At 45.5% G+C, this 18619-nt stretch overlaps 1 protein-coding gene across 1 annotated transcript; it reads right to left on the bottom strand.

The window, feature by feature from the left end:
• Positions 1–17284: 17284 nt before the first annotated feature.
• On the bottom strand, positions 17285–18419 carry LOC123130359 (protein SRC2 homolog). The gene has a single exon (XM_044550273.1). It carries the CDS (start codon positions 18350–18352, stop codon positions 17450–17452), a length of 903 nt encoding a protein of 300 aa, XP_044406208.1. The 5' UTR covers positions 18353–18419; the 3' UTR covers positions 17285–17449.
• Between the last annotated feature and the right edge of the window lie 200 nt (positions 18420–18619).

Genomic DNA, 18619 nt, shown 5'->3' with positions numbered 1-18619 from the left:
GATGGAGAAGGGGACGTGGTCCCAGTGAGCTCTACAGCTCTTGTAATCTCTGGAAAACCGGACGGGGTTCCACCGATGCCGCCTGTATATGTGTCTCCAAGGAAAGAGGTGAAGCGACGGAAGAAAGATGTTGGCAATAAAGGAGCCCTGTTTAAGGAGCTGTCTGATGCAGGGACACCGAGTATGGTGACAGATGGAGTGGAACGTGGCAAGGACCAGTATGATGGATCGGCGGGCTCCTCCGAGGAGTGCCGCCGACGCAATGAGTTCATTTTGTTGGAACTGTCGCGGCGCGGGTAAAGCCGCGACAGTTCGTGAGCTTCGCGACTTTGCGAAGAAATTTACCCCTACCGTGCTGTGTATTGTTGAAACTCAAGTAAAGGGTGCACGTGTAGAAGCTTTAGCTAACACTTTGGGCTATGATAATGCCTATGCGATAGATAGTCAAGGAAGAAGTGGAGGAATAGGGATTTTTTGGAATAATACAATAAATGTTGAGATCTTGGGTGATTCTGTTTATCATATTGATGCAAAGGTGGTAGAGGAAGGGAAAGACCCATGGAGGTTGACATGCGTGTATGGCGAGGCCCAGACACAACTGAGACACCAAACATGGGATCTCCTAAAGGGGTTGGCGTCTTTTAGCAACCTCCCTTGGCTGTGTTTGGGCGATTTTAACGAAGTTTTACGTCCGGATGAACATGAGGGAGCTGCTAATCGGAGTAATGCACAAATACAAGGTTTCCGGGATGCGGTTGACGTTTGCATGTTGATGGACTTGGGCTATCATGGCAGATTTTGGACCTTTGAGAAAAAAGTGACCGGGGGATCCTACACCCGCGTGAGGCTTGACAGAGCGATGGCCACAGCTGATTGGGCGGCGCTTTTCCCTATGGCCAAGGTTACAAACTTAACTTCGGCGTCCTCGGATCATGGACCAATACTCGTACAGTTTGAAGAGGTTTTACCACGCCCTAAACCGAGCTTCCGGTACGAAGTGATGTGGGAGTCACATGAATCATGGCGTGACACTATCAGCTCAGGATGGAGCGAACTGCAAGCGGATCAAGGAGTTGAGGGGATTCGCAGAAAATTGGAGCTTCTGTCAAAGAACCTCTCGGCATGGGAGGATGCAACTTTTGGAAGTGTTAGGAAGGAGATCAAGAAGGCAAAAGCGGAGCTAGAGAGGCTTCGGAGTGTTCCGTCTAGGACTGCTCCAAATCACCTTGAGCAAAAGTTGAATGAACGACTGGTTGAGCTCTATCATAGGGAGGAGTTAATGTGGAGACAAAGATCGCGCATACAGTGGCTGACTGCGGGTGATCGCAACACAAATTTTTTTCACATGAGAGCAAATATGCGGCGTAGGAAGAATATGATTCGAGCTCTACACAATGCGATGGGTATAAGAGTAGAGGACAAGGCTGAGATGAAACAACTTGTGACAGATTTCTATAAAACCTTGTACACGACGGAAGGTGTACAGGGGGTAGATGATGTATTACAACATGTGCCTCGGAAAGTGACACCAGAGATGAATGCTTCGCTTTGCGCTCCTTACACAAATGAGGAAGTAAAGCAGGCCCTGTTTCAGATGTTTCCTACGAAGGCACCGGGGCCAGATGGTTTTCCTGCACACTTCTATCAGCGCCACTGGGACATTTGTGGGGATGAAGTAACTAAAGTGGTGCTTCGGATCGTCCGTGGAGAGGAGACTGCTGCAAGCATTAATGATACGGTACTCGTGTTGATACCCAAGGTACAAAATCCCACTCTACTTACCCAGTTTAGGCCTATCAGCCTTTGCAATGTGATTTATAAAATAGCTTCTAAAGTGGTGTCGAATAGATTGAAGTTGATATTGCCAGATATTATCTCAAAGGAGCAATCAGCCTTTGTTCCCGGGAGGTTGATCACGGATAATATTATTTGTGCGTATGAATGTTTGCACTTCATGAAGAGAAACAGATCCAAGACAAACAGCTTTTGTGCACTTAAGCTTGATATGATGAAGGCATATGACAGACTAGAGTGGCCTTATCTAAAGGCAATTATGGTTAAGCTTGGCTTTGCACCAGATTGGATCCATACAGTTATGAGTATGATCACTTCTGTTTCATTCTCGGTCTTGTTTAATGGAGAAAGATTAGAGAGCTTCTCACCTTCCAGGGGTATCAGGCAGGGAGATCCTATTTCCCCTTACTTATTCTTGATTGCAGCGGAGGGCCTTTCGTGCCTTTTAAAACACAGTTCTCAGTCATTAGTGCTCGGTGGCATAAAGGTGGCGCCCACGGCTCCGGTAGTGAACCACCTTTTGTTTGCAGATGACAGCCTGCTGCTTTTCAAGTCTAGTGTCCAGGGGGCAAATGAGGTTTCAAACCTACTTGATGCATATTGCTTGGCTTCGGGCCAAAGGGTAAACTATGATAAATCGTCCATATTTTTCAGTAAGGGATGCCCGGAGACCCTTAGGGTGGAGATAAAGAATATACTTAATGTGCAGAATGAGTCTTTGAGTGAAAAGTATTTGGGTCTGCCGACCGATGTTGGACAGTCCAAAAATGGCACCTTCAAATATTTACGAGACAGAGTTTGGGAAAGGATAAAGGGATGGATGGAGAAACTTTTATCAGTGGCAGGAAAGGAGGTTCTCATAAAATCTGTGGCTCAAGCTTTACCAGTTTTTTCGATGTCTTGCTTCAGATTACCTCGAGGCCTTTGTGGAAGCATTACGTCACTCATTCGTCAATTTTGGTGGGGGAGCAAGAGAGGCAAGAGGAAACCATGTTGGGTAGCTTGGGATTTGATGACCCGACCGAAAAGTTTGGGAGGACTTGGCTTTCGGGATATAGAAATCTTCAACTTGGCACTTTTGTCTCGGCAAATTTGGAGATTATTGAATGATCCCTCCTCTCTTAGTGCACAAATCCTTAAAGCATCATATTTTCCACAATGTACAGTCCTTGAAGCTCAACTAGGTCCACATCCTTCTCAGGTGTGGCGATCTATACTTGATGGGAGAGATATTATCACCCAAGGAGCTATCCGGCGTATTGGTGATGGAACTACCACGAACATATGGCAACATAGTTGGATCCCAAGGGACGGAATGATGAAGCCGGTGGCCTCCTTAGTTGCTGACCCACCGCAACTGGTTTCTGATCTGATCGACCACACTAGAGCTGCGTGGCGAGAGGACTTGCTTAGACAGGTGTTCATACCCATTGATGTGGAGGCGATCTTGCAAATACCGCTCTGTACACGGCGTGTGGACGATTTCTGGGCATGGAATGATGATCCAAGGGGGCGTTTTTCTGTACGGTCAGCTTATAAGATGATTGTCAAGATCAAGATTGGGCGCGAGGCATGGCTGGAGGAAAGGGAGGATCCTTCAACTCTGAACATGAGATGAGGGGGTGGAACTCGCTATGGAACATGTCAGTGCCACCGAAACTGCGCCTTTTCACTTGGCGATTGGCGCAACACTCACTCCCTACGGGAGATGTCCTAAACCATCGTCATATGGCCACTACGAGTGCTTGCTCCCTATGCGGAGGGCAGGATAGCTGGCGGCATTCTTTGCTGGAGTGTAATGTGTCTAGGTGTGTGTGGGCACTTTCAGAAGCCGAGATGGTCGAGCACATGTGGGCAACCTCAGAACCTGACGCACGGCTGTGGCTCTTTGCCATGAATGACTCTCTTCCACCGGAGCAATTTCAGTTGATGATTGTTACTTTATGGGCGATTTGGAGTGCAAGACGGAAAGCTATACATGAGGATATATACCAGACTCCGTTTGCCACTGACAACTTCATCAAAGCTTACTTATCAGACATAGAGTTTTTGAAGAAGAAGAAGGAGGAAGCACATGGGATAGCAGTACCACGACCCCGTACGTGGATTCCACCACCAACAGATTACTACAAACTCAATGTGGACGCGGCCGTGTCACGCCCAGGTACGTTTGGCGCAGTTGGTGTGGTTTGCAGGGATGAGAGAGGTTTGTTCATGGGAGCGTCAGCTCTCGTTTTCAGAGGACTGCACAACCCCCAAGTGCTAGAAGCACTAGCTGTTCGGGAGGCATTAGCACTTTCAGAAGATCTCTATATCAACCATTTACTTGTTGCCTCCGATTGCAAGGTGGTGGTAGATGCAATCAGACAGGGAAGCTTAGCAGAATTTGAAGCCATTGTCGAGGAAATCAAGACTAGAGCAACTACCTTTATTTCATGTTCGTTTACTCATGAGTATAGGACCTCCAATACGGAGGCCCATAATCTCGCAAAGCATGCGTTATCTTTAGGGTTTGGCCGACACACTTGGCTAGGACAACCCGGCGATCTTCTTTTTGTACCTATGAACATTATGATTCAGTAATAAAGCTTTGTGAGATTCTCAAAAAAAAAGATACACTAAGCTAGCAACTGATGTACGAAAACAAGGACGGGACATCAGCACCTAAGTTATCGACTAATTATTTTATTTGTGCAACCATGTTCTTATGGCAACAAATGTTTCCCTTCTAATTAACATACTCATGTTATGTCTTATATCAATATATATTTGAATGTTCTCTTTTGGCAAAGAAGAAAAAAAATCTATATTGAATTATAGGCTGTGGAAGTTGAAACTACACATCTCCTTCTAATCACGACTGTCAAGAACTTGGCCAGATTCAATTAAATTAAGCATTCTTTTGGAAAAACAATTGTTATTTAGTGGGAAAATGTAATACTGAAAAAGTATAGAATAATATTTTAGTATGATAGTTATGTTTTATACGTTCTGCACTGTGGTTTGTGTGACCTAAAATTTGTTTTACTAGTCATCAACCCGTGCTACTGAGCAGGCTAGTATTATATGACCAGAAAATTTGTAGTATGATCCCCAGTTTCAATAAGAATAACATATGGTACTTCATACATAAAGGTTAGACAATTGGAAAATTTTGTTTGGTTACACTTTAGGAAAAAAATAGATATGAGTTATACAATTTTGTTGAACTACAGTCATGTTTTCAATTTTGTCTTTCAGTATCCCTTCCGATTAGAAGTGATACATTTCTTACTATAAGAACGTGGTAGCACAAATAAAAAAATTAGTTGCTAGCTTAGTACGTGCTGCTATCCTGCCCTTGAGTTGCTAGCTTAGTACGCGCTATGATTTACTAGAAGGAGTATAGGCTTGGTTTCAGTCATTAGTTAATGGACCCAAGACACTCTTCTACCTACAGTTGATAGAAGAATGCTCTTCGGCGCACGAAAAGCACTCTTCGGCTTGGGCAAGACCGAAAAGTACATATTTGGCCTACGGAAAGCAGATGGGGTCATATAATTGATATTTCTGATTTAGTGTATTAATCTAGTAAATTATGTTGAATTTGACTCAAATAGTGTTATGTGGCCAACTTGCACGGCCAGCCTCGACATTGTGAGTAGTTGAGTAATAATCTAGTGTATTAAGTTAAATTTAGCTCAAATAGTGCTAAATATTATGTGTTTATGTGAAGCAATAAATTTTTTTGGGGTGATGGTGGGGGGCCGGGGGCAATGGCCCTATGAGCCCGAGATGGCCACCTTCAAACCGACTAGTTCAAAAAGGAGGACCCCATAAAGGAGCACTCCGAGAGGTCCTTCTTCAGCTACTTCTAGCTGGCGTACACTGTCGTCTCGATCTTCTCGGACCTTCTTGAGCTACTTAGAGGACAATGGGCAATGGGTGTTGGCGGTCTCGATCTCCTGCGTCTTCGTGACCATCGCCTTGCTACTATTCCTCGATAAGACCTCCACGTGAATCCCTTCGACAACATGATCGACAACATCTGCCAGGTCGCATCCGCGGCTTGCAGGAACTGGAAGCCTAGCGTGTCGTTTGACATGCAGATCCTGTATGAAGGCGATGAGAAGAGGGACTCTCATGCAATGAAGTTTTGCACGAATGGCACAAGGGCAGGGAGGAAGACATATTCTGCACACAAAAGGCTTCAGGTTCCTCAACAAAGCGGCCCTCACAACCGCAGACACCAACTCCAAGCTCGCCACTTGTAGCCAAACACAGGAGAAGTGGAAGTTGTGCACGGTGACACATGTGAAGCAAGTGAAGAGCATCCTAAGGACCCTCCTTATCTGACTCTACTCTGTCGTTTACAATCCGATGGTGTCGCTCATCGTCATGCAGAGAACCATGATGTGCCGAACCACACCTTGGCGCAGCTTTTCAATCCTTGCATCCAGCATGTCAGTCTTCAACATCCTCATGGTCGCAACCACCACCAAACAATAGTACATAATATCTAAAAAGTGAGATATATACTACCCAAATATTCTTATATACTACGTGCAACACATACATATTCTCGGCTTTGATAGATTATGTTGCGACCGCGATGCGTTGAACCACTATTTAAGTCATTTAGTACATTTATTTGCATTAGCGAATATTGGATTAAAATGTCAACACTGATCACTCACTAAAAAGGTTGATGATGACGTGTCATCAATGACCTCCACTTGGAACGGCTGGTTAGTGATAAAGTACGAGTCATCACTGACCACGCTGTAAAACAGGTTGGTCAGTCATGAGTGACCCCTTGAACTGGCGGTCAATGATGATAGTCATCAGTGATGCACATTTCGTGACATGCCAGTGAAGAGCCTCATCTTTGACCAGTGGCCAGTAGGCGGTCAGTGATGGGCTCAATGTTGTCTGATCCTATAGTAGTGGGGAGGAGGGACAATAGTATCGAACAAGTCACACAAGGATTAATATCACATTACCACACATTTTTAGATACGTTATAAGCCTTGTTTCTAATTCATGATGAAAATTTAATGAATGTATGATGGCATAATATACAAAGTTTTTTGTTTAAAGATGCAAACACCTTTTGAAATTTCGAACATTTTTAACAATTTTATTTTGAACATTTTTTGAATTTCAAAAAGTTCTAAAAACTCAATCATTTCTTGAAAATTCCAAAAGAATGGAAATGACAAAAGTTTCCGAAACAAAATTTGAAAATGGGAATATTTTTAAAATTTCTGAACACTTTTAAAAGACACAAACCATTTTCAAATCCCCAAACATCTTTTTTAATTTGTGATTTTTCTTAAAAAGGTAGTAACATTTTTTGAAAACTCTGATTTTTTCCCTGAAACATACTAAAAGTGTTTGAAATTTCAAAAAAATGAATTTATGAATGATTTTAAAACAAAAAGATATTTTGAAAAATAAAAAAAACTTGAAAAAAAGTAAAATCCAAAACGAAAAAGAAAAGCCAAAGTTCACTTTAGATAAAAATAATATTTTAATAACGTTCAGTATGAATTTAGAAAACATTAGTTGTCATTATAAAAACACTTATAGTGCAGAAAAATTATTGAATAAAATCCTCGGAAGAAAAACCGTCCCGTAAGATAAAAAAAATAACACCGTGTGTTGAAGAGAGGAGAGAAAAAATAATAAGGAAAAGGAAATATAAAGAAATAAAAAACGATGGAAAAAAAGAAGCAGAATAGAAAGCCGACAAAGAAAAACTACAACAGAAAATGGGAAAAAAAAGAACTGTATCAGCGCAGCAAACGAAACAATAGCAGCAGCCAGGAAACCCCAAAACTGGGCCGGCTTAACGCACCTCGCCTGCGGCCTGGCGCTGAATTGTACGCTGCGTCCGATCGACGAGGCTTCGCTGAAGCGAAGCGCAAACGGGCCGCCCCAATAAGCACACGTCCAGCAAAAATTCGAAAACGAAGCGCACAAGTTGGGAGAGCAACTAGTTAATAATGAGTGCTTCTTCGGGAGCCTCGTAACGATTAGCGTCACTTGGCGCGCTCTCAGCCATTCGCCACGTGTCGCATTCTGAGCGTTCCTTTCGAATTTAATTTTTTTATTTTTCCACGCGTTTTTGTCTTTTGAAACAGTTTTTTGGTTTTTTTTCGACGTTTTGGTTTTTCATCGGTCTTTCTTAGCTTTTCAAACAAAAAAAATTTAAAAAAATCGCGTGAAAAAATGTTTCTTTTCTTTTCGCGAGAGGCACAGTTTTGCTTTCGCGAGAGTCATAGCCGTGCCTCTTGGAAAAGAAAAAAAAATGCATTTTTTTTCTTTCGCGAGAGTCACGGTTTTGCTCCCACGAGAGGCACGAGCGTGCTTTCGCGAGAGTCACGGTCGTGCCTCTCGGAAAGAAAAAAACACGTTTTCTGTTTTTTTTCTTTCGCGAGAGTCATGGTTTTGCTTCCGCGAGAGGGACGGTTGTGCTTCGCGAGAGTCACGGCCATGCCTCTCGAAAAGGAAAAAAAATGTGTTTTCTGTTTTTTCTTTCTTTCACGAGAGTCACGGTTTTGCTTCCGCAAGAGACAATGTTGTGCTTTCATGAGAGTCACGACCTGTGCCTCCTCGAAAACGAAAAAAAGTTTTTATTTCCTTCCGCGAGAGTCATGGTTTTAGTTCCGTGAGAGGCACAATTGTGATTTCGTGAGAGGCACGGGCGTGCCTCTTTCGGAAAGGGAAAAACCCGTGCTCCCTGTTCGGTTTTTTCGTGAAAAAAAGGTTTGTCAAAACCTATCAACATGGGATCTAGTTTTGTAGATCTCGACGTGAGGAATCCAACGGTGAAAGCGGTTCGAGATTTGGACACACGGTTTGAGAGATAAAACGTTTTAAATAAACGGATCTATGAAAAAAAGAAAAACTTACCGGTTACGACAAGTGGCGCGCTGCATGTGCCTCACTTGTTATAACCCGATGAATTGAAGTGATTTTTGCAACGAGTACTCTTCAATTAATGATTTTGACATGTTGGGATTGAACTCCCGACCTCGTTCTGAATTCAAACGAGCCAACCAGCCGAGCTGGCTACCTACAACCATAAGATTGCAGCGCCTGTCTTAAAGTATAAAAGGCAGCGGTAAATCATGTTATTTTTTAAATAAATATTTCTATGATATGCGTTGAACAAAATTTAAAATACAGAGAATTGTTTTTGAAAAAAACGCTGGAAAATTTTCAAATACACAACTGAACATTTTTTAGTATACGTTGAACAATTTTTTTATATATGATGAACAAATTTTCAATACACAATGAACATTTTTAATATACATTGAACAATTTAATAATATAATATGAAATTTTTTGTAATACATGATGATCAATTTTAGAATGCAAGGTGCACTATTTCATAATATACGATGAATTAATATGATGAAGATTTTTGTAATACGTGGTGAACTTTTTATATAATGCGGAATAAAGAGAAGAAAAACAGAAAGAGAAAATAAAAAGGAAACATAAAAGAAAAAAAGAAGCAAAAAAAGGAAAAATAAAAAACAGGAAGAAAACAACCGAAAACCGGGCAAAACAGTGAGTACACTGAAAGAAAAAATCGTAGAAGAAAAACGAATGAAAACCCGCAAGGAATAGAGAAGGAAGCAGCAGCGAACGCATCAAACGGCAAACGCTAATCCCGTACATGGGCCGGGCCAACCGGAGGCTCCCTCAGCGAAAGCACAACATTCTGACGCTAACGAGCGTCAAATAGGGTTTGCCGAATAGTACTACACGTAGATGGCATCCTTTGTCTCAAAAAAAAAGTAGATGGCATCCTGGCCCATTATGGACGGAAACGCTTGCAGGCGTCCTATTTTAGCGTACTTCCATCCGGTCCTTTTTACTCCGCACGTTAACTTTAATTGAAGTGAAAGTTTGCTAAGTTTGACTAAATTTATATTAGAAAATATTAACATCTATAACATCTACTCCCTCCGTTCCTAAATAATTGTCTTTCTAGACATTTCAAATGACTACTACATACGGATGTATGTAGACATATTTTAGAGTGTAGATTCACTCATTTTGCTCCATATGTAGTCATTTGTTGAAATGCCTAGAAAGACAAGTATTTAGGAACGGAGGGAGTAATAAATATAATATGAAAATATATTTCGAGATGGATCTATTAATAAATGTGTTGTTATGTGAATGTTAATAATTTTTTGTATAAACTTGGTCAAAGTCGATTGAGATTGATTTTAGACAAACCTAATGTGCAGAGTAAAAAAAAGCAAAGGGAGTACCTGCGTTTCCAGGTTTTGGAAAGTTTCCACCGGTTTCGCTGATCGCGTTGGATCAACTAGGCACAGACGGTTTCGGAACTCGGGGAAAAAATCCGACTTCGATTTGAACCAGGGCTCATGAAGAAGCGGTGCAGCGCTAACTGCTTGAGTTAATCACGGCAGAGTCTTAACTACGCTAGGGCCTACGAGACTTAATAGAGGCCGCTAGGCATCTCATGGGCCTATTCTTTTTCCCGCTTTTACACTTGAGACAAGGAGGGCCCAGTACGTGGCTTCTCGTGGACCTTTCCTTTTCTCCGATTGCTTGAGATTAGGGGAGGCCTGGTACGTGAAAGTAGATAAAATTGATACGTTTACCGCTAACTATAGGTAGTTTCCTCGATCGTTAGGGGGGGCCAGGCCCCTGCTCGCCCCCCTTGGCTCCGCCACTGGCCAAGGATCCGAGCCGTGTGATCCCATGCCAGGCCTGGTCACGGAGGAGCGTCGCGCCTTCGCCTTTCGACGTTGACGAAAGGGTGAACTCCTACGCCACGCACCCTGACGGACGCACCGTCTTCATGTCCGCCTTCCAAAGGCCGTGTCGCCGCGCCGGCGGTCCATGCGCCCGCACCTTCTCCTTCAACTCCGGCGACGGCGAATGGAGGTGCCACGGGGAGTGGGCGTTGCCTTTCAACGGCCAAGGCTACTACGACGGCGACCTGGATGCGTGGGTTGGGCTCGAGAAGGACGGCCACATCGGCACCTGCCGAGTCGTCTCCCGTAGCAGCACAGCAGTTGGTGCCCTGGCCATGCAGCAGCAGCTCGACTGGAAGATGGCCAAGGACAAGCTGTGGAGTGAGGGGCAGCAGGCGGTTGATCATGGGCCTACTCTCACTGCCATGGGCAACGCCAGATTCTGCCTTCTGGACTGCGTCAAGGGGATGGAGTCCCATGGCCGCATGCTCCGAGTCACAACGTTTCGCCTTAGGCACAGCCGCAAGGGAGAGCTGGAGATCTACGACCGTAGCACTAGGTCATGTCCGGTGTCTAAGCACCTCAGGTGTTTCTCACCCGTTGCGTTCTGGATGTAGTGCTGTTTATTTGGCTTGAGAATAATATGTTGCCACGCATATTCCAGAAATGCATACTTTTCTCTCCAACCTGGTTTATTTAATTAAAGTGCGGCGGCGAAATCAACACCACGGACACCCCCATTCGTATTTCAAACCAGGTAGCACAGTGGCCTGCAATATGCATGGCAACATATTAATTGTATTTTTATTTTGGATTGATTCATTATAGAAATACATTTGTTGTACCAAGAGGTAAGGCAAGAGTCTTTTATCAGATGATATTTGGCTTAGAGGACACTTAACGGAGTACACGATATAAAACACATGGTAAAAAATTGAGATCTCGGCTACCGAGCACATCTACAGGGACGACATTGACCAGGCGATAATTGCACGACTTGCGTATCACACCCTCCATGAGCAAGTATAAAACAGTAGCAAACGGCTGGGTTTGCCATCGTGCCAGTATCGTGCACTGTTGTGTCGTGTGTGAAGTACTTCCGCCGCGTACCTGACAATAAGCCGAGTTCGGCTCTAAGATACACCTCGTTTATATATGGAACTAGGCATATAGCCAAGAAGGATTACGGCTTTCAGAAATACGCGGTACAATTTTCTGCCATGTGGCAATCATGGATGTGGTTGCCGTGACGACGTACACTATAAGCCAGGTGTAAGCCTAAATTGCTTGGCTTATAGTAAATATAAGCGGAGCGCCCGGCATAATACACTCGGCTTATAATTTATCTATCTTTTTAACAAAACTTCATTAGATATCCTAATTAATGTTTTAATTATTATTTTCATTGTATTTATGTTTACTTATTGCATTTTATTTCTTTCCCCTCTCTTTCTCTCCATTTTCTTCCGACTAGTTTTCACCGCCCCTACGATGCCGCAATTTATTTTCCATTCTCTTTCTAATTACCGTCACTTTGTCACTTTAAAGTTGTGGTATTACCTTAGCCTCTTTACACCCCTTATTAATACACACACACATTAGTTTCACATGTAAAAGGATAGGGTTTGTTTAAGGCACATCTAGATGTGCCCTAGGTATTGCACATCTAAGTGACTCAATTAAACTAGGGAGAAAAAGAAAATAGACAAAAGAAAATGCTTGCACAAATCTTAACCTAAAATCAATGACATAGGACTTAGATGTGCAATACTTATAGCACATCTAGATGTGCTTTAGCAAAACTGAAATGTGCATATAGTTCCGACCATTAAATATCCAGTACACAGCGTTGATGTGTCACTTGCTTCACAAACAGGACTATCTGCCACGAAGGTTTCTACTTTGTGCAGTAATGAGGGAGTGGCGCTAGCTTGTTGGTTTTGTGCCGAGCTGTTAGGTAGCTGCTTTCTCGATCTATCTTTCCTTTGGGCTTCTCAGATGGTGGATTCATGGTGGAAGACTAGCGTTGTGCTAGCATTGGGGGAGAGTTAGAACCGAAAGACTAGGCGCTGCGCTAGTACTTGTGGCAATAGATCTAACCTCAAGGTCAAAAGACGACTAGGTTGAGAGATTGAGTCCTTTTGGGACGAAAACTAGTGCAGTGAGAGTAATTCCGAGAGGCAAATACACGAGTGAACTGGGTTTTGTGGGGGATGTGCATCGTACATGGGCCTGCATGTGCCACTAAAGTAAGGGAGTTAGAGAAAAAAGGAGAAACATTTTAGTGTAAATGGTCCGATGGTCAATTCGATTAGTTTAGAATGAAAACTTTCGATGAACACAAACAACTAGTGATTAAAACAGGGAACCGAATACCATAAACTGAATAACCAGGAATATCGGTCAAGTTCAGTTCTTCCACTTTCGGTGTGAAAATACTCACCTCTAACCGTAATAGCCGACTAACTCATGACGGACAACACTATGACCAATATGATGCACAACACGTGTCACCCTCTAGTGATCAGTTATAACCCAAGTGATAAACACTATGATGGGCTGGTGGTGCAGGAACAATTGCCCAAATCTAATTCTATGTGTGGTGTTTAACGTCGTACCTGTAGGGTAGGGCTGCCACTAATCCTAAACCACAACATGGATTTCTGATGCCCTTGTTCTCACCTGATCGATACCAAGCTTGTCACAGACGTTGTTTTAGACAGTACACTCGGGGGTCTCGTGTGTTTGACAATTTGTCGTTGCCAAGGTCTCACCGTCCTCGTCTCAAGCTCATGGAGGATTTGTCTGGACCGCAACAGGGGATGCTTCCTTCTCCAAATCAACCAGACTTGAACAACTGAGGTAGATGGATGGATCCTTCTGCAACTGTCCGGAAGCCACAACAACCAACCTAACTTGTAGTTCATCATAGGTGCAACCCTCAGTTGGTCCTCCAATTTACATATCACGATCATTGCTTCACTCTTGTGAAATTTATCTTTAGCCCTAAGATTGCATCGAAACGCATTAGGAGGAACTTTAGGTTGATAATATCCACCTCGGAGTGTCGGATGATAATAAACGCCCACTGAGCAGAATATCCAACCGAGGGTTCACATCTACCATTGGCATGCATGAGTCTCTCACAATCCAAACAAAAGTAGGGAATTTTTTTCATATGTGAAATCAAACCATGTCCCTTGCTTATCCTCCCACGAAGATCGCAGAAAAATCCCCTTTTTAGTGGTTCAGTCACCCCCATCTTAGCTCTAACCCGAAGGTCCTTTCCTCATGCAAACCCATCTTGCTCCACATCGACCTTCACCACCTCTCCTAACCAATTCCGCGGAGCTTTCCCAAATGCCTCACACCTCTTATCAAGTGAAGAGCATCCTACAGACCCTCCCTGTCTGACTCTACTCCGTTATTTACACCCAGCTGGCGTTGCTCACCATCGTGTAGGGAACCGCGGTGCGCCGAACCACACCTAGCTAGGTGCGATTTTTTCAATCTTGGCATATCCAGCATGCGAGTCTTCAACATCCTCATGGTCGCAACCACTACCTTCTTGTATGAGCGGACCATCTGCCAATTCCCGGCACGAATCATTGGACACCCGACCAAACCCACCAAGCTGCAGAGCATGGTCCTTTGACTGGTCCTCGACGTAATGGCCATGGCCATCGCCGACCCGGTCGAGCACTTCAGGAAGGCCAGCACGGTCACCGCAAATAGAAGTGAGCTGCACATCCTAATGTTAAATATTATGTTAAATTTGGCCCAAATAGTTGAAAGTTATGTGTCTATGAGAACAAATAAATTGGTTGCGGGGGGGGGGGGGGGGGGGTAGCCCCCTTTGGCCCTCACTAAGCTCTGCCACTGGCCAACCAAGAGCTTCGGGACCGTGTTTTGCATGTCACCCGAGTCACTCGACAACTACTTCTAGGACATCATTGTCAGCGCGGTCACCAAGTCTAACAATGTGGATTTGGGTCGGGCTGGATCTTCCTTCTCGGCATGCTATCCCTGGTAAACTTCACTTTGTACCTCGTGTTTGCCAGCCGCTATAGAAAGAGTTGCAAGGTGGACGAAAGGACTACTCGTAAGGAGGGAGGCAACGTCGACAACACGACATGCCACGAGTGACTTTTTGTCTCTCGATGGCCGCCTGGATGATGTAGTACAACTTCCTCTCATTCCATCGTCTGCAAGCTAGGCTACATTTTCTCTGTAAATAGCATTATTCCTTTTTGTACTGGAGGGATCAGAAGGTGATGCTCGGGACATTTAACTTGGACATGAGGTACAACTTTGAGACAAGGAAACACTCAAGAAAAGTGGACAAATTTAGGCAGGCTTTGTCACACACTAAGGGAACTGAATATAGTTTTTGTTGTATGGTTTGTGCTGCTGCAATTCATTTAGATTGATTTTGGACATTGTGTATTATTTTACCTTTCTTATTACTATTTGTTTTTTGTTTTCAGCAGCAATACCAACATCCTGGGGCTGCATTAGTCCATTAATATTAACTCGCTTACTCTCATGTCGTTTGTGTAGATCTTTGTTTTGTCAAGTTAACAAGGTATTAGATAAAAACCCAAAGAGGCTGCAACCAAGGTGAGCTAATGTAATTTTTATAATGTAGTCAAAGGATAATCCATCTCTATCATGTTGTTTGTGCATAGGGTTTTTTCTTTGCATTCACTTTTGAATGCTTGATTTAGATACTATTTGTGATCATGTAAGAAAGTTGATATTTATTTTGATAGCACAACTTCGGTAACCCTACGTGATACTTAATAGAATGTTAGAGATGTCCTTCTTTCTCAATGTCAAGCTATTATATACTACATCCGAAGTTAGTAGGATAAGTAGCCTTCAAAGCAGAGCTTTAGGAATTTTCGGTCAAGTGAACCTCTTCCAGGTTTCATGCTTGAGCCCTAAGATTTTTTTGTTCTCCGAGCTTTTCGGAATAGGTATGCACAAGACAGTATGATAATGATTGGCTTCCAAGCCAAGTGGTAGTTGAAAACATCACGAATCCAGTCACATTATGTCATCTGTTCTGGATTACACTTGCATTTTACGTCCCCTTTATCATCAATTTCATCCAACTCATTTCATTTGTTATCGCCCTTATTGAATGCAACCGTTCAATCCTTAAGTTTTATTTTTACAAACACAATAAAAGCAAAGCCAGTCTAGGCAACGTTGCTGTGTTGAACAACAGTTTGTCGGTGTGAAGGACTCAACGTCATCGTGTCAAGCTCATGTGGAGGATTTGTGCTTGTGCCGTAGCAGGGGTTGCTTCCTTCTCCCAGTCGATCAAATTTTTTTGAACAATCACCGGGGGGGGGGGGGGGGGGAGAGGATCCCCACCTGAATATATTACTCAAAGGCCCAATGGGCAAGTTATATCAAAGGTTACAACGAGAGGAGAGGTATAGGCGCCAAGACACGGCAGCCTCCCTACTGACGGGGTCCTTAAATCTGAAGTCCCAAAGCGTAAAATCCGAAATAATGTTCCGAAGAGTATTTAGGGGTGTGTGCAGCTCATTGCGGAAGACACGAGCGTTCCTGGAGACCCACAGCTTCCAGAGGATGGCGAGGGCTACGGTAGGCCAAATGTTGATGTCGAGGCCGACCGGCGTAGTAGTATCCCAAAGAAGGTCGATGGAGTGAGGGGGCTGCAGCCCTATGAGGGACCAAACCTGTGCCGCGCATGGGCAAAGGATGGCGACATGCGTTGTGTTCTCATGAGTGAGGGCGCACCACGGACAATCCGAATCAGAGGTGATGGTCTTACGATATGTAAGTTCGCCATCGTACTCAACCTGTACATACAGAGAAGCCAGCCGAAAATCTTGACCTTGGTAGGTGCCTTGGAACTCCAGATGTACCCTACGTTGAGATAGATCTCATAGTCGGAGGAAAGCAACGAGTAGGCGCACCTCGAGGAGAAGGAAGAGCCGTGGTTGAGGAACCTGTCGTCGGGCGCGTCGTTGGTGGTAACATCTTGCAACAGAGACAAAACAGACGCAAGCTCTACAGAAGCAATATTGGTTAGGCGATTCCGCAGAGTGGCGAGTAAACCATAATGCATGACATGTGAAACCAGGACCGAGGGTGGGGTGGAGTGGGAGAAAAGGTGTGGGTAGGTGTCAGCTAGCGGAGTCGGAAGAAGCCAAGCGTCGAGCCAGAAGAAAGTGGATGTGCCATTGTTGGTAAGGACAAAGGAGATTTTGCGGAGGGTTCGAATTTGTTCATTTACGATTCTCCATAGGTAGAAAGGACTGTGCAATTTGTTTTCGAAGTCTAGAGAGTTGTGCTGAAAAAACCAGTTGACCCATGATAAGTCTGGTTTTTGGAGAAGTTTGAAAGCAAAATTCATTAGAAGGCAATTATTTTTAAAAAGTAGGTTTTTGATACCTAGATTCCCAGCAGTTTTGGGTGTGCATACATTTTTCCAAGCAATAAGGTACTTGGCCCAGTCGATCAGATTTGAACCGCCGAGGTAGATGGATGGATGCATCAGCAGCTGTTTGAAAGCGTACTTGCTCCATAATACATTACTACTTTAGTGATTTAAACGCTTTTATTTCTTTAAAAAAGAGTATCAATGACTCCAGAGGCGTCCACAACCCACATACGTGACGGCTCATACCGCTGCTAAAAAAACATCAATCTGGGCGAATCAACAGCAGAACAGCTCCAAAAAAAAAAACCTACACCAGATCATCTCGAAGCACCAAAGGAAGGCACATAAAAAAGGTTGAATTCGATCTGTTGCTACACTCATTGTTAATTTCCTTCGCGCCTTTATTCAACAAATCCGGACAGAATAGAAGCAAAGAAGATATTGGCGGCTAGTCAGCGCCACCGCATACAACAACAATCTCTCAGGAGGTGCCCCATCGTTTCCTCTAGTAGTCGTCGTCGTCGTAGCCGCCGCCGCCGGCCAGGTCGTCCTCCACCTTCTCCGCCGCGTCGTCCTCGAACTTGTCCTCCAGGTAGCTCGCCCCCTCCGCCAGCGCCAGCCCGCCCAGCACCCCGGCCGCCGCGCCCACCGCCAGCCCCGCCCCCATCCCCATCCCCTTCTTCTTCTGCGCAGGGTCACTCACCGACCCCGACCCGTACCCGCCCGAACCGTACGCGGGGGCAGGAGCGGCCGCGCCGTACGCCGGCTGCGCGCCGCCTCCGTAGGCCGCAGGGTACCCGGCGGGCTGCGGGGGCGCGGCGGCCCCGTAGGCGGCCGGGTAGCCCGACGGCGGCGCGGCGTACGGCTGCTGCTGCTGCTGGCCGTACCCGTACCCGCCCGAGCCGTACGGCGCCGGGGCGGCGTAGGGGTCGCGGGACTGGGACTGGCTCTGGCCGTAGGCCGGCGGCGTGTAGGCGGGGTCGTAGTAGCGGGCGGCCTCGCGGACGGCGACGCGGACGTCAAGGCGGCCCTGGGGCCGGCCGGAGGGCCGCTTGAGGCGGAGCGAGCGCAACGCGCGGCCGCCGAGCCCGGCGTCGTCCAGGACGTCGCGCAGCGGGAGGCGCGCGGACCCCACGAGCGGCTTGGTGCCCTCGGCGGCGCCGGCGTGGACGACGTCGATGTGGAGGACGGCGTCCTCGAGGCGGGCGGCGGAGGGCGGGAGCGGGACGGTGAGCTTCTCGTCCCACTCGGGGCTCTCGCCGTTGTCAACGTCGACGCGGGAGGAGCACTTGGGGCCGTCGTCGACCCAGAGCACGGCGTACGGCTGCAGGTCGCCGTTGCGCCAGTTGACGTTCTTGAGGTCCCGCGCCGAGCCCACCGTCACCTCCACCTCGTACCTCGACCCCATGCTCGCCGTGCTCCCGCCCTCAGGCCGTGCAATGGAGGAGGCGAATGGAATGCTCTGCTTGAGTGCTGTTGGGTGATGATGGAGGCGACTGAGCGGGCAGGGTATAAATAGGAGCGCGCGGCGTCTATCCGGTCGTGCTGTTTCTGGAAGGTCTCTGCCGGTGGGCGGAGGGGCGCCTTGGGCCGAACGGGTAAAATGTAATTCAGTTTCTTCAGGTTTATTATCAATTTCCTTCACCAAAACGTCTGGTTCACTTTCGGTTTTCTT

Source organism: Triticum aestivum, chromosome 6A (assembly GCF_018294505.1).
Source record: "Triticum aestivum cultivar Chinese Spring chromosome 6A, IWGSC CS RefSeq v2.1, whole genome shotgun sequence".
In the NCBI taxonomy this organism is placed as follows: domain Eukaryota; kingdom Viridiplantae; phylum Streptophyta; class Magnoliopsida; order Poales; family Poaceae; genus Triticum; species Triticum aestivum.
Note: the sequence above shows the minus strand (reverse complement) of the source record. Positions and strands in the feature narration are given on the sequence as shown.